Source organism: Phyllostomus hastatus, unplaced genomic scaffold, assembly GCF_019186645.2.
Source record: "Phyllostomus hastatus isolate PE091 unplaced genomic scaffold, TTU_PhHast_1.1 phas_contig_551, whole genome shotgun sequence".
Taxonomy (NCBI): domain Eukaryota; kingdom Metazoa; phylum Chordata; class Mammalia; order Chiroptera; family Phyllostomidae; genus Phyllostomus; species Phyllostomus hastatus.
Window position 1 is genome coordinate 5545619 of NW_025333909.1, and position 15597 is coordinate 5561215.

The following is a 15597-nucleotide window of genomic DNA, read 5'->3' on the forward strand; positions in this document are numbered from 1 at the left end:
TGAAATCCACTAGCCATATACACCCATTTATAAGTGGTACTTATTTCCCCTTTTCCAATATGCATCCTCATTGCAATCCTTCAGTTTTCTCCTTCCTCCTTTGCTTATATGCTCCATAAGGACGTGGATCGTGTTTGTTTTGCTCACCAATGTACCTCGAGTGCTTAGCAGAATGTGAGACACACAGAAAATGCCAAACATTGGTAAAACTGAATTTAAGATGCTTTAATCATCTAGCAGGTTCTTACCATCTACTTGATGGGGTTTCAATTTGATAACCATATTTCGATGAACCTGCACCAACGGTTCTTTGGTTTCTTCATCTTCATCTAAAACCAACTTGGTTGTTATTGGACACTTGGTGGGCGAAGCGTCTTCGATTTCTATCACCTACAAGAAAGGGAGTTACAGTTAAACTCACAGATACCCTGCAAACAAGGGTGGAGTATTACTCTCACTAAAAGACATTTTTCTAAATGTTTCCTAGCAGCATACCTACTTTGAAACCACACATCCAATATTTTGGTTCAATAAGACCAGGAGAGACCACTGGTTTACATGTTTTAAGATGTTAAAAACCTCCACAAGACTTTGAATCGCTGCGGGAATGGCAGTACTTTGGGGCGTCAGTTGGCACCGGGGTATCTCAATGCATGTTACAGGTGGAGCTGTGAGAAAAGAACTGCTCTCAACTAACTTATGGTGCCACTATTAGAATTTGAATATGCATGTGGCTCCCAAACAGGAATGATCCTATTCTAAAGGACATTTGAAAATGTACAAAGACACTTTCGTTGTCACAATGACTGGTCAGGATTGGTATTTAATGCAGGCGGAGGGGAAGGTAAATATAAATGTTCTGCAGTGTGAATGGCAGTCCCTAACAAAAACTGTTCTACCCAAGATGCCAAAAGACTCTCAATGGAAATATGCTGGGAAATGAAAAATAAATAGAAACGCTGATTTGAGAGCCATATACTCAAAACCTATAATACCCTCTAATTTCAAATGGGTAACAATAAGCTCAAGCTATTTAAAAGAAAACATAAATACACACAAACGTGTGCATACATTTTTTTTGCTGTCTTCTTCCAATGTGTAGCCATTACATAGTATACTCAAAAATTCCCATTTTACAAATTAAAAAAAAAAAAAAAGCTACCCTGGCTGGCGTAGCTCAGTAGATTGAGCGTGGGCTGCGAACCGAAGTGTCACAGGTTCAATTCCCAGTCAGGGCACATGCCTGGGTTGCAGGCCATGGCCCCCCAGCAACCACACACTGATGTTTCTCTCTCTCTCTCTCTCTCTGTGTTTCTCTCTCTCTCTCTCTCTCTCTCTCTCTCTCTCTCTCTCTCTCTCTCTGTGTCTCTCTCTCTCTGTGTTTCTCTCTCTCTCTCTCTCTCTCTCTGTGTTTCTCTCTCTCTCTCTCTCTCTCTCTCTCTCTCTCTCTCTCTCTCTCTCTCTCCCCTCTCCAAAAAATAAATAAAATCTTAAAAAAAAAAACAAAACTGAGGTAGGGGCGGGGAGAAAAAAAACACCTATTAAGTACAACAACACTGAGATTTATACCCAGAAGGTTGGGCTCTAGAGTGGGCTCTTAACCACTTGCAATATTACTTTAATGAAGGAAATACAGCCCTAGCTGATATGGCTCAGTGGACTGAGTGCCAGCCTGAGAACCAAAGGGTCACTGGTTCAACTCCCAATCAGGGCACATGCCTGGGTTGCAGACCAGGTCCCCATGAGGGGGTGTGTGAGAAGAAACCACTCACTGATGTTTCTCTCCCTCTCTTCCTCTCTAAAAATAAATAAATAAAATATTTAAAAAAAATAAAAATAACCCACAGATTTGTAAAAGATTACCTGACTAGATACTGCACTTATATAAAGCTATGAATAATATATACAAATCCAGATTAATACTAGGAGAGAGTGTGGGAGAGTATATATAGCACAGACCATTTAGATCCAAACTCTGTATCAATAAGTTACTTATACTCTCTTAGCTTCAGTATTTCTCCATCTGTAAAATGGGAAAGATTATAAACAGCCCTCGCAGGCTGTTGTGGAAATTAAATAAGGCAATGTATGCAAAGTATCTGACATAGACTAAGCACTCATTAAATTTTCATTGTGTCCTAGCTTAGATGTGCCCCAGCTTCATATCACAGTGGCAAAGCCATTAGTCAAAAATGGAAAATACCCCGAATGTCTTATCTTGTTTTGAGGGTGTGGTAGGTAGAATCCTAAACCAACCCCTATGTTGCCACCCTCTGGGGTAAACACCCTATATAACCCTATCTTTCCGAGTGTGGCTGAGGTCTGTAAATATGATGGGATATCATCCCCGTAATTGGGTTAATAATCCATTGGGTTTGATGTAATCCAAAGGGATTCTCCTGGGTGGACCAAGTCATTTAAAAGACTGATGTGTAAGAGAAACTCTCTCCCTGGTCTCAAAGATGATCAAACCATATTCTGCTAACAAGTAAGCTGGGACAAAAAAAAAAAAATACAGAAACTCTTAGATGAACACTGCAGGTCTGGCTAACACCTTAATTTCAGCTTGGTGAAACGGGGCAATGACTCAGTAGAACTACACTCGGCTAAGCCATTCTCAAGTTCATGACTTATATAACTGTGAGGTAGTGATTTTGTCATAAGAGGCAAAGTTTGTGATAATTTCTTAATGCAGCAATAAAAACTAATACACAAAGCTTTAACTAAGACTTTGGAAGCATATGTTTATTAGTGATTTAGATGATTTAAGTGCCGTCTTCAAGATTAGAGATTAGTGAATCCTCCCCCCCGAATGTAGGAGATAATTTATAAAGAAATTGCCCACTTATTATTACTAAGTAGATGTGTTTATGTACTCAAGCTATAAAGACAGTTTATGTAACTAATAAAAATAGATGGCAATGAAATAGGAGAACTTAGGAAAATGATAAACTAAGCTATAGTAAAGAATTAATAATGACATGAAATGTACCCTACATCTGAATTGATAATAGAAAAAAATGGAAAAAAAAAAACATTTAACAAACACATTAAAGAAGTCGAGCCCAATTTCTGCTGATGGAGATAAAGAACCATTATAAAATGATGCATTGCGGTAGTGATTTTGTCGTAAGAGGCAAATTTACCATCCTGCTGTAATCAATTACAGAAGTAGATAGAATATATGAAACAAACATTTTCAGACACTGGAGAGCAGGCACCGAAAGGACACCAATTCCTGAGAGAATCAAAACCTACAAGGAGGGCTGCTGGATTTGGGTCACTTCCCAAAGGGACAACTATAAAGCCACAGGCACCAGGTGTAGACATTATAGTTGGAGACGTAAAATTGCCCACCTGAGGCCCAAAGACAAAGCTGAGATGAGACTTTTGGAATTTAGACCATTCAAAACCAGCAACATATACAGACTTTTGCTGGAAAGAGGGAAAATGAATTCATAGTAAATATACAGAAAAACAAAACAAAACATTATTAAGTCTAAGAAATGCAAACAAAAAAGTAAATACAAAAGAATGTAATCACTATACATGATGCGGATGTATACATACATAGGTGTGTGTATGAGATACACATGAAATACGCACTGTGTAGCCACCCTGTGAATATTTACGTCGTTATAGTCATGTGAACACTGACTAATGATTTAACCAGAACTGTGATATAAGCATGCTGAGAGAATGGGAAAAGGAAACTCTGTCTTCAGTGTGTAGTAAACGAGAGCTAATTCCACAACTCCCTAATAATGCAATGAGAAATAAAGAAATGGCATGAGCATAGTAAACAGAAGCATAAAGGTAAAAGCAAAGAACTGAGGGCTGTTTCCTCTGAGTAGAATCCAGGCACAACAGAAAATTGTTATTTTTTTCAATATAGCTTTACTGTAATGTATGGGTTGAACTAAGCAGGGTGGGAAAAAGTAGGTTTATAGTTGTGATTACATGAAACACACTGTTTATTCTTATATTGCATTAACTAATTATTAATTATCTATTTGTATTACAATGGTAAATCTAATTTGCCCATCCCTGCATATTCAATTTAATAAACATAAATGTTTAATTAGAAAATAAACATGATAAACCAGTTAAAAGTACATGGAATATGATGCTGCATATTTAAATTGCCTGAAATAAAAGGGAGAGGAAAATATAGCATATGCCACACACAGTGACTATGATTATGTGAAACACAAGTACAGTACATATACCGGTAGGACTCAGAATAACAAAATTATAATAATGTAGGATTTTAAAGTCTACTCACCAAATTATTTAAAATTTTAAAACAAAATTAACATCACAAAAACAGACTAGATTTAAAGTACCTCTAATTGGAATGCAAAAGGAAGTATATATCACCACCCAAGAGTATTTTGGCTAAAAACAAAATGAATGTAAATCTGATCAGGCCTCTATACACAACTAACACTTGATAGGACATCCAAGAGCCAAAGAAGATACAGCACAGGGATGCAACCAGCAAAACTCAGAATACAGGACACTCCATACAAGTAATCTGGCTTCCCAAACAAATATACTATAAGGAAAACTTGAGGTTAAAATAGACTTAAGAGACAAAGCATTCAAATGGAACAGGATATGCACTAAGACCTTCTTAGGATTTTGGTTCATACCAAGTATTTTTTAGAAACCATTAGAGTTTTTGAGGAAAATAAAGGAATTTTAAATAACTAGATATTGGGTACTGTGGAATTACTGCAGTAATTCCATGATATTGTAGTAATGTTTAAACGATTTTTATCATTTCACAATATATTCTAAATTAGATACAGAGAGAATCTGATTCCTAAGACTTCCAACAAAATAACCTGAGGCGAGAGAATAGATGAAAGAAGCCTGGCCATCTGTCGGTAACTGTTGAGGCTGGGTAATGGGTACAAAGATATTTCTCAAATTCTTCTCTCCATCTGTACATGTGATTGAAAATTTTTCCACTGAAAAGTTTATTTAAACATTTTTCTACCTCAGATACAACATAAGCACGTTGGTCATCACTCAAGAATATCAACTCTTCCCATGTACCTAATTATACTAGTACAGCCTAATGAAAATTTTTAAGTTCAACAAAACACTGCTAATACACAAAAAGCAACTGTCATTAAAAATCTGTGGATGATTTACAACAGTCTATTCCTGTAATACTGAAATATATCTATGAGCCTGTGACAGTCACATGTTCAAAAGAAATCATAAATAAAAACTGGTTTACCTCTCTCAGCTTCTCTCGCTCACGCTCCCTCTCAGCAATGCGTTTTCGCCTCTCCTCCTCTTCCTTAAGAGCATTTTGTGTTTCGGTTCTTAATTTATCATCTTTAAGAATCTTTCGAATTTTCTTTCTGCCTTTTCCAGGAGACTTGGAATCATCATTTTCATCTTCTTCTTCTTCCTCTTCCTCTTCATCGTCTTCTTTATCTCCTTCTTCAGAATTACTCTATGAAAATTAAATGATCAAAGGTAAATACAACAAAATTACCTAATTTACCCAATTCATATTCACATAAATAATAAATCAAGAAAAGGTGGAGCAAACCAGACCGAAAAACTTCAGAATTATACTTTGCAATAAAGAACATTATTAAGCCCTCGCTGGTGTGGCTTAGTTAGTTGGAGTATCTATCAACCTCTGAACCAAAAAGACAGTGGGCTCGATTTCCAGTCAAGGAATAGGACCGAGTTGCAGGTTTGGTCCCCACTCATGACACATGTAAGAGACAACTGATCAATGTTTCTCGCATCAATCTTTTTCTCTCACATCAATGTTTCTGTCCCTCTCAATTTCCCTTGAATCTCCTCTCTCTAAAATCAATGAGCATTTTCTCCGATGAGGATTTTTTTTAAAAAGCAAAGTATTAAAACACAAATAATCCCAAAAGAGGAGGCAAGGGCCTGGCAGACTCTTCTCTAAGGAACATCTAGAAATGTTCAGTAAGCACATGAAGAGATACGCAACATTACTTATCATTAGGAAAATTTAAATTGAAACCACAAATGAAATACTATTATGATGGCTATTTTAAAAAATACAGAAAATAACAAGCATTGATGAGGATGTTGAGAAATTTGAAGCCTCGTGCATTAGGAAAACAGTGTGACAGTTCCTCAAAAAGTTAAATACATTAATTACTGCATTACCTGGCCATTCCACTTCTCGGACTATAGTCAAAAGAGTCAAAAGCATGAGCCCTGGCTGGGGTGACTCAGTGGATTGAGCACCAGCCTGCGAACCAAAGGGCTACTGGTTCCATTCCCAGTCAGGGCACATGCCTGGGTTGCAGCCAGATCCCCAGTAGGGGGCACGCAAGAGGCAACCACACAATGATGTTGCTCTCCCTCTCTTTCTCCCTCCCTTCCCCTCCCTATAAAAATAAGTAAATAAAATCTTTTTTAAAAAAGAATCAAAAGCATGGACTCAAACACAAATCTGCACGTCCACATTAATAACAGCATTATTCAAAACAGCCCGACATGGACACAACCCAAATGCCCATCAAACACAATGTGTGTCATATACATACAAAGGAATACTTTCTAGCCTTAAAAAGAGAGTAAATTATGATACATTATACAACATGAATGAACCCTGAAATCATGTCAATGACCATAAGCCAGACACCAAAGGACAAATATTGTATGACTATACTTATATGAGCTACCTAAAAATAGTTATACTCACAGACAATATAGAACAGAGGTTATGATGGACCAGAGGTAGTCAGGAATGAGGAGTTATTATTCAATAGGTACACAGTGTACAATTCTGAAGGTAATTAAGGCCACTGAATTGTACACTTAAAAATGGTTAAAAGGGCCCTGGCTGGCATAGCTCAGTAGATTGAGCGCGGGCTGCGAACCAAAGCATCGCAGGTTCGGTTCCCAGTCAGGGCACATGCCTGGGTTGCAGGTCACAGCCCCCAGCAACCGCACATTGATGTCTCTCTCTCTCTCTCCCTCCTTTCCCTCTCTAAAAATAAATAAATAAAATCCTAAAAAAAAAGGAAACTTCATCTATAAAAACAAACAAATTTAGTTTAAAAAATGGTTAAAAAGCCTTGTTTTAAAAAGAATGAATCATCCCAAAAGAGAATACTGTTGACATAATAAACATATTATAGAGAACATGGACTTTAAGTAATTCTATTTACATACAAGGAACTCAAATTGGCTAACTTCACTGCTAAAAGAAATTTATTCCTTGTGATTAATAATTCAGGATAAAATATTTTATGTCTTTAAAAAGTGAAACAATTCGGGGTGGTGGAAATGGGAGGGAAGTGGGGAGGACTGGGGGGTGGGCAGGAATGGGAGTAAAAGACAGAAAACTATACTGGAACAACAATTAAAATTTTTTTAAAAAGTAAAACCATTCACATCAATTCTATACCCCTCAGAATGTGAAATAATAAATTATAATAGCTTAAAATTTCAATGAGATTTAGTTAAGAAACAAAAAATTGATGTCAAAATAAATACTTCTGCGTACCTATGCATTTAATAAGTTAATCCTTTTACAAAAGTATAAAAAGAAGGAAATAAACCAATAAAATTTGACAAACAAATGAAATGCAGAAGAGATAATAACACTTACACAGTCTACTGGACCAGTTACAATTCAAGCAATGGTAAATGTCATTATTACCTTGTTTTCACTGGATGAATCTTCTTGAACCTTAATGCGTCGCCTTTTCTTCTTCTGTTTATAACTCCGCTGATTTTCTTCCAATTCTGCTTTCTTTGCAGACCTAAGGAACATTTAAAAATGCAAAATACAATACTTCATGAAGACTTTCTTTAAAAGAATTATCTATTATTTCAGAACTGCTTACCTTTGGGTACATTCCTGAAAATGACAAAATAAAGCAAAAAGCAAAATAACTTCACTAGGTTCAAGAATAATAGCCCTCAGTTCTTATCCAGTGATCAACATCTTAAGTTATTCACAGGAGAGATCTGGTATATGAGTAATAAGATGGATGAATTACACACATAAAATATTCAATATTTCTAAAAAATACAGATTATAAAAATTGGATACTGTTTTCTTACTATCACCTTATTTAAATTTTTAAAAAAGTAAAAAACTTTCAGCCCTGACTGGTGTGGCTCAGTGGATTGAGCACTGGCCTGCGAACCAAAGGGCTACTGGTTCAATTCCCAGTCAGAGCACACGCCTGGGTTGCGGGCCAGGTCCCCAGTAGGGGGCGCGTGAGAGTCAACCACACACTGATGTTTCTATCCCTCTCTTTCTCCTTCCCTTCCCCTCTCTCTAAAAATAAATAAATAAAATATTTTTTAAAATTTTATGAATGTAGATCCCTCTGTAGACATACACATACACAGACTGACCATTTAATAAATCATAGAAGGATCATTATTCTGAAAGATATTTAAAAATTCTTAGATTGGTTAGCATTATCCTATAACACTATGCTACAAAGCAGAATTTTAAACAACTGTAATCTAGATCAGTGGCTTTATATATCAAGAGAACAAACACATCTTAATTCTTGTAATACTAGTAGTACCAGTAAGACCAGTAAATAGCATTCATGGAGCACTTACTATTTGCCAAGTAAGCACTATTATAAGCCCTTTTAAAAAAATCTGATTTTCTGCCCACAATAATCAGTAAGGTAAGTGCTATTTTATAATCCCCCATTTTACAGATGAGGAAACTAAAGCACAAGGTATTCCTTCCTACAAACAGAAAATAGTAATGCCAGGAGTTGGACTGAGGTAGTTTGTCTAGAGTCTCTTATCTATTACACTATAACTTTTCCCCACAACAACCAGGGCACATATGGGAGGCAGCCAATGGATGTTTCTCACAACAATGTTTCTCCCTCTTCCTCCCTCCCTCCCTCCCTCCCTCCCTCCCTCCCTCCCTCCCTCTCTCTCCCTCCCTCCCTCCCTCCCTCTCTCTCCCTCCCTCTCTCCCTCACAGCCCCCCTCTAAAAGCAATAAGCATATCCTCAGGTGAGGATTAAAAAAAAGTATTTTTGCACACTGAAAGTTCACCTCATTTAAAACACATAATTCAATTACACATGTTTATATACACCCTTTTTAAAACTAATAATTTTCCCGGCTGGCGTAGCTCAGTGGATTGAGCGTGGGCTGGGAACCAAAGTGTCCCAGGTTCGATTCCCAGCCAGGGTACATGCCTGGGTTGCAGGCCAGAACCCCCAGCAACCGCACATTGATGTTTCTCTCTCTCTCTCTCTATCTCCCTCCCTTCCCTCTCTAAAAAAAAAAAATTAATTAATTAAAAAAAACTAATAATTTTAACAATTAGGTTCAAATCAAAATATTAAATATTAGTAATAGCAAACTTTCTACAAATAATTTAAACATGGTTATTCAGATTAATTCTTAAAATTTTTGAAAAAAACCAATATAATACTTACCTTGTTCTGGGCCTTTGCTCATCTTCAGATTCACTAACTTCTTCACTAACTCCTGATTCCAGAAAATCTGAATCTTCAGATTCTTCGCTGCTCACTTGAAGAAGGAAACATATGAAGTTGTTAAATACTTTCCAATACAAATGTAATTCACTTAGTTTGTCGAGAACTTACTGCCATTACAACTTAGATCACCATGGGAATGTCTGTAATATATATATTAATGGGTACTACATCATCCAGATTAGAGCAATAAATGGTTCACATGGTATTTATAAAAATAATTGAGAAGCAGCCCAACTGTGATTATAAATCTATGGTTCTACACTGAAATAAGTATTAACTGCATATGAATTTTATAAGAATTTACCTGTCAATGAAATAGACATATCCATAATTATCAAAGGTAAATGAAGTAAAATAAAATAATTCTGGTTATTCAAAACAAGCAAAATAGGCTATCATGATGGAGTAAGAGTAATTACAGACTTTCTGTCATTTATGTGAACTAAAAACTATGGATAAGATAAAGAAATGACCTAAGAACTCGGAAAAGAAAGCAACAGCAGACAGACTGGGGACTGAAGTAAAAACTTGAACCATAGTCCCTATAAAACTGGAGGTTTGGGAGATGGCTGTTGAGTATATTTCCCCTCTTTCCTTTCCTGCTTTTGAGAAAGGAGGCAGGCTAAATCCAAAACTACACAGAGAACGCCATTTATGGCGGAACTCGGGGAGAACCCCATTTCCAGCCACAGTACTGGGAAATAGAAGCTCAGCCTTGCACGTCGCAAGAATATAAGGGAAATCCCTGATTTTTTCTCTCCAGGATTTTATTTTTCTTCATCAAAATTGCCACTATGACACAGGCATCTAAAATGCCAAGAGAAACCCCATTTTTCTGGCTATAGGAAGCCAAGCAGGGAAAACACAAGATGAGTCTGGAATATCATGCGATGCCAGAAAGAGTGTTCAGAAAGTGATGGAGGCGCATTCAAAGGACACACGATCCAACTGGAAGGACCTCCCCATGAGCCAAACCTGAAACAATTTGAGCAACAAAATGAACCACTGGATTATAACCCATAGAGTAAAATAAGTATCTGTAAGTCCATATTACTATAAATAATGGGATAAAAATAGGTGAAAATAGACAGCTTTTCCTTAAAATTATTAAATGTAGAAGAAATGAAAGAAACAGAAAACCACCACTAGATAAACATCACAGTAACAACTGCTCCAGGCAGGAAGGATGCTAAAATTAATGGGCTTAGCATGAGAAACAGAAGATTTACATATTTTTTAAGTATTTCCCTACAAGATACTCATTAAATATCAATAGAAAAATATTTTTTACAATGGAAAACCCCAGCAGACACCAATTTAACCAAGTAATTAAGTTTAACATTACCAGTACTAAGACATATTGTCATCATATACCTGGTATGATACAATGAAGATTCTATTTATCATTTTGTGGTATTCATACCAAAATGCCTAAGCTCAATCTAATCATGGAAAGATATTAAACAAATACACGCAGAGGGACAGTCTAGAATATAACTGATCAATATTCTTCAAAAGTGTAAAGGTCATGAAAGAAAAGACAGAGGAACTGTCACAGTTTGGAGACAACATTACAACTGAATGTCCTATATTGGATTTTGACACACAAAAAATGACATTAATGGACAAAGATCTGTTTTATTTCAGAAGTCAGAAAACATTTTATGTAAAAAGTATGATGGTAAATATTTTCCATTTTGTAGGCTGTATGGTCTCTGTTGCAACTACTCATCTTTACCCAACTTTGCCTTTATAAATACATAATAGCAGTAAGTAAGTATGACTGTGTGGTAATACAACTTTATTCATAAAAATAGGCAGATGGTCACATTTAGCCTACTGGTGTAATTTGCCAACACTGGGTTTAGTTAATAGTAATGTGTCGATCACTGTTCATTTCTTGTCTTTGATTACTATACTATGGAATACATATAAGGTGTTAGAGAAGCTCACTCCAATGTATGTGGGAACTTGGTACCATTTTCGCAACATTTCTGTAAATCGAGAAGTATCTCAAAATAAAAATTTTTGACAAGATTCACCATGACCTGAGATCAAAATGAAAGTTCTGTTCTATCAAAAAAAAAAAAATGGGCAAACATAAATATTATAAAGAATTGCTGTGGGAGCAGAGGGAAATAGTTTTCATGTGATGAAAAGTTCTGGAGACAGATGTTAATAGCTGCACAACAATGTGAAAATACTTAATGCCACTGAATTTTATATTTAAAAGGATTAAAATGGTTAAAATTTTGTTACGAATGTTTTGCCACAGTAAAAAAACAAACCAGAAAAAAAAAAACAATAAAAAAGACCTACTAAGCAACTGGGAATTTTGGGAGAACATGTGTCCACATGCATGCAAACACAATTTTGAGATTAAGTATAACTTTAAACCTACTATTAAGTTCTCATCAAACATTATTTTGAAACTTTCAAACCTACCAAGAATTTGAGAACTGTTGAATGAACACCTGTATCCCTTCTCCTAAATCTACTTATTGTTAAGAATTCACACTTGCTTTATCTCTCTCTGTACATGACTAAATACCACTTGAGAAAAATAACATTAATTTAATATCATCTAATATAAAGGCAATGATTACATTTTTTAAATTATCACCAAAATAGCTTATAGAACTTTTGCAAATTTAGGTGAAAATTAAATTTTGTATGCTGTACTTGATTTAATAAGTAAGCTATTGTCTTTTAAATTCTCCCTATCACCCAACTGAAGTTTCCAGACAATAGAGGGACACAAGAGTATGCAAAACTTGGAAAACCATTCAATTTCAAGTACAGTATCAACCAGTACAATCATAATACATATTGAAAACATAACTGATGGGATTTTAATTCTCTCCCTCTTACACACACATGAAAAAAAACACAACAAACAAAAACCACTAGGCTAATAAATTACCCAGAGAAGACCGTAAAAACGTAAGTCACAGAAAAGCTGGGTTTTAATACATCATTTCAAATGTAATTGTGCCCACTAAAGGACTCTTTCCTAACTGAACCTCTGAGGCAAAATCAGTAATTCTCCTTTTAATTTATTTAACTTGCTGCAAAGAAATTTATGAGATAAGGATTCACAAAAGGATGTACTATTATTTATTTATTAACATGGAAATGTTCACGACATATTAAGTATCTATGTATGTTGAGGGGGACCTCATCCTTTGCTTCTGTAATGGGTAACTATTGCTTAAAGATCTTTAAATGTTTGGCATTCCAAGATTTTTTTGTTTAGCCCTCCATTTGCACAACATTACAGAGATCCACTATGTAATCTCAACTATTTGTAAGGTTTTAAAAATATACCATGATAACCTCAAAGACCTGACAGTCATCTTAGACTTTTATTTTTAATATCAGCTAATAACAATTCAACCTCCTATATAACTCAAGTCTTTTTCTTCTTCTTCATTTGGCATCAACCATAGCAACATCCCGCCCGCCCGCCTCAAACAGATTCAAAGCCTTCAGTCTCAAGGAATACCAGGCAACTAGTCTGATCTTCTTACATTCTTCAGTGGGTTGTGCTGAGGTTGTGATTCTTGAGTAATGAATGTTCCTCTACGCCTTTATCTAGGTGCCAAATGTGTTTAAGCTGTCAATTTATGAAATGTGCAGTTTCTGTATACCATAATTTTGCTATGTATAATGAGTACTTTGTGTCCAAATTTTTGATGGAAAAATAAGGATGTGCATTGTATGTGAGTAGCACTAATTACTACAGAAACCTATCTATAGAAATGCTTTTAATTCTTTTGTTTATGCTTATGCATGAAAAGGGTAACTCTAGAAAGCAATAACGATATCCATATGCAAAATAATACCCTCGAATATGATAACTGGTTTTGTTTCTAAATAAAATAAACAAATAATTGAATTAATAAATTAAAATGAAATTTTTTTTTTCCTGAAAATTTGGGCCAAAAACATGGGTGTGCATTATACATGGGAGCACATTATACATGACAAAATGCAGTATACAGTATGCCTCAAATAAAAATTTTCACGTGGTAGCCTCCTCTTTATACTAAAGTAACTAAATTATACACTGTAAAACTATAAATAAGTAAATTGTACCGTTCGTTGATTATATCTCAACACAGCTATGATATGAAAACTAATGACATACTTGTTTAAATTTAAAAAAAATTTAGCCCTGGCTGGTGTGGCTCAGTGGATTGAGCACGGGCTGCAAACCAGTGTCGCAGGTTCGATTCCCAGGCAGGGCACATGCCTAAGGTTGCAGGCCACAACCCCCAGCAACTGCACATTGATGTTTCTCTCTCTCTCTCTCTCTCTCTCTCCCTTCCCTCTCTAAAAAACTAACTAAATAAAATATTTTCAAAAAAATTTAAAGTCCTTTCAATGGCTCTCCAACCTGTACAGCCTATTGTACTTCTCAGTCACTTCCAAAAATGCTTTCCTATTCCTAGTGGCAAAGAGTTCACCTGGCCTAAGAGTTGGGTAGTAGTGTTCACAATGTGCCCCTAAGAAGCAAAAAACTTTCTCCCGAACTTTTTGTTAGCCAAAATTCTCAGGGAAATTTAACAGTTAATTGTTCGATATACATGTGGTTATCTGATATAAGAATGTTCTCCCCAACTCTCAGGTAAAAAGAACAAACTAAACAGGTGTCCCGTGTTTTATTCTACAGCCTCATGTACCTATGGGTCCACTGCCAAATACTCTGGTATGAGAAACACACAGGCTTACATGGTCTCCAAGATCTGGCCTGTGGTACTGGCCCAGCCTCATTTTCTATTCTTCCTTTCCCTACTCCCTCTTATTGTCCAGCCCCACCATACTAACTGTATCCCCTCCACCATTTACCAAACACTTTGCACAAGCTCTTAACATTTTCCCCTGCTTGTATTAGAAATCTTCACCACATATCTACCTGCTCCCCATTTATAACTTGGTATCTTAGGTGAACTTCCTCATCTTTATGAAGTCTTCTCTGGGGATAACCTCCACCCGCCAAGAAGCTAAAGAAATCCTCCTTTGTGCTACACTATACAATACTTCTGCTGTACAAGACGTCTTTCATGGTGTTGTAATTTCTTATAATATTAATGTCAATAATTCATACTAAACCAATGACTGCCAAACCTGGCTACTTATCAGAATCATGTAAGAGATGCTTTTAAAACATGTAAGCCCTCAATGCAGAAGGATTCAGATTTTTAATGTAATAAAAATTTAATGTGACTACATATAAGTTTTGCATATAAGCTTGCATAAATTGACCCAAACTAACTGCATCTTCTATCTTTTCTTAGGAAAGCATTATTTCTTCCTGCAGTTATAGGCAATCATATATTTTCTACATAGCCTTTAATATATTTTATTTGTTGTCATATTTATTTATCTTTTTAAAGTAAATGTATGATTACTAAAGGTTAAAAATATTATATGCATCATCTATCAAGTATCTAGGTCCTCTTGCCAGTCTGCATTCTTTATTTCACTCTCATGTAAGAGGATAGTTGTTGCCACTATGCTGATACTCATTTAATATAGGTGGTCAATTGTTGGAGATGATATACTTAAATTGTGTTACTTTGATTACTTGATAAAACCAGGAAGTTCCTTACAGTCAAAATTAAAATGCCTTACCCTTCCTTCTAATCCTGCCTTTGGCTTCTTTATGGTCTTTAGGCTTCGTCTTTTTTTCTTCTCCAGATTCTCCATCACTCACAGTCAGTTTGTGCCTCAAAAGCCTATGTCTGTATCTTGGCTTCTTAGATTCTTCAGAATCTGAATCTGATTCAGAATTGACTTGATTTTTCACTTCTAAATGAAGAAAATAAATCAGTAAAACCTTCAGACTTTATCTTTTAAAACATTTTAGGAAACTATTGTTTGTCGACCATTACCACGATTTATGGAAAAGATCAGAGTTGTATATGTACCTGGGTACAACTGGTGAGATCAGACAATTTCAACCATTAGACCTGATCTATTACTATTATTAAATATTGATTAAGTATCATCAATACATATTATAGATTTTTAAAAAGAAATCTTTTTAATTTTATTTATTGATTTTAGAGAGAGGAAGTGGGGA

General features: G+C 35.6%; 1 protein-coding gene across 6 annotated transcripts in view; it reads right to left on the reverse strand.

Annotated features, from left to right (window-relative positions):
- The window catches only part of ATRX (ATRX chromatin remodeler), a 180794-nt gene that overhangs the window by 77173 nt on the left and 88024 nt on the right, over positions 1-15597 (reverse strand). For all 6 annotated transcript variants that reach the window (XM_045847497.1, XM_045847496.1, XM_045847494.1 and 3 more), the window contains 5 exons: positions 15147-15323; positions 9447-9540; positions 7679-7781; positions 5252-5473; positions 249-390 (listed from right to left, as the gene is read on the reverse strand). In XM_045847497.1, coding sequence (XP_045703453.1) covers positions 249-390; positions 5252-5473; positions 7679-7781; positions 9447-9540; positions 15147-15323 — 738 coding nt within the window. The remainder of the gene's footprint in view (positions 1-248; positions 391-5251; positions 5474-7678; positions 7782-9446; positions 9541-15146; positions 15324-15597) is intronic.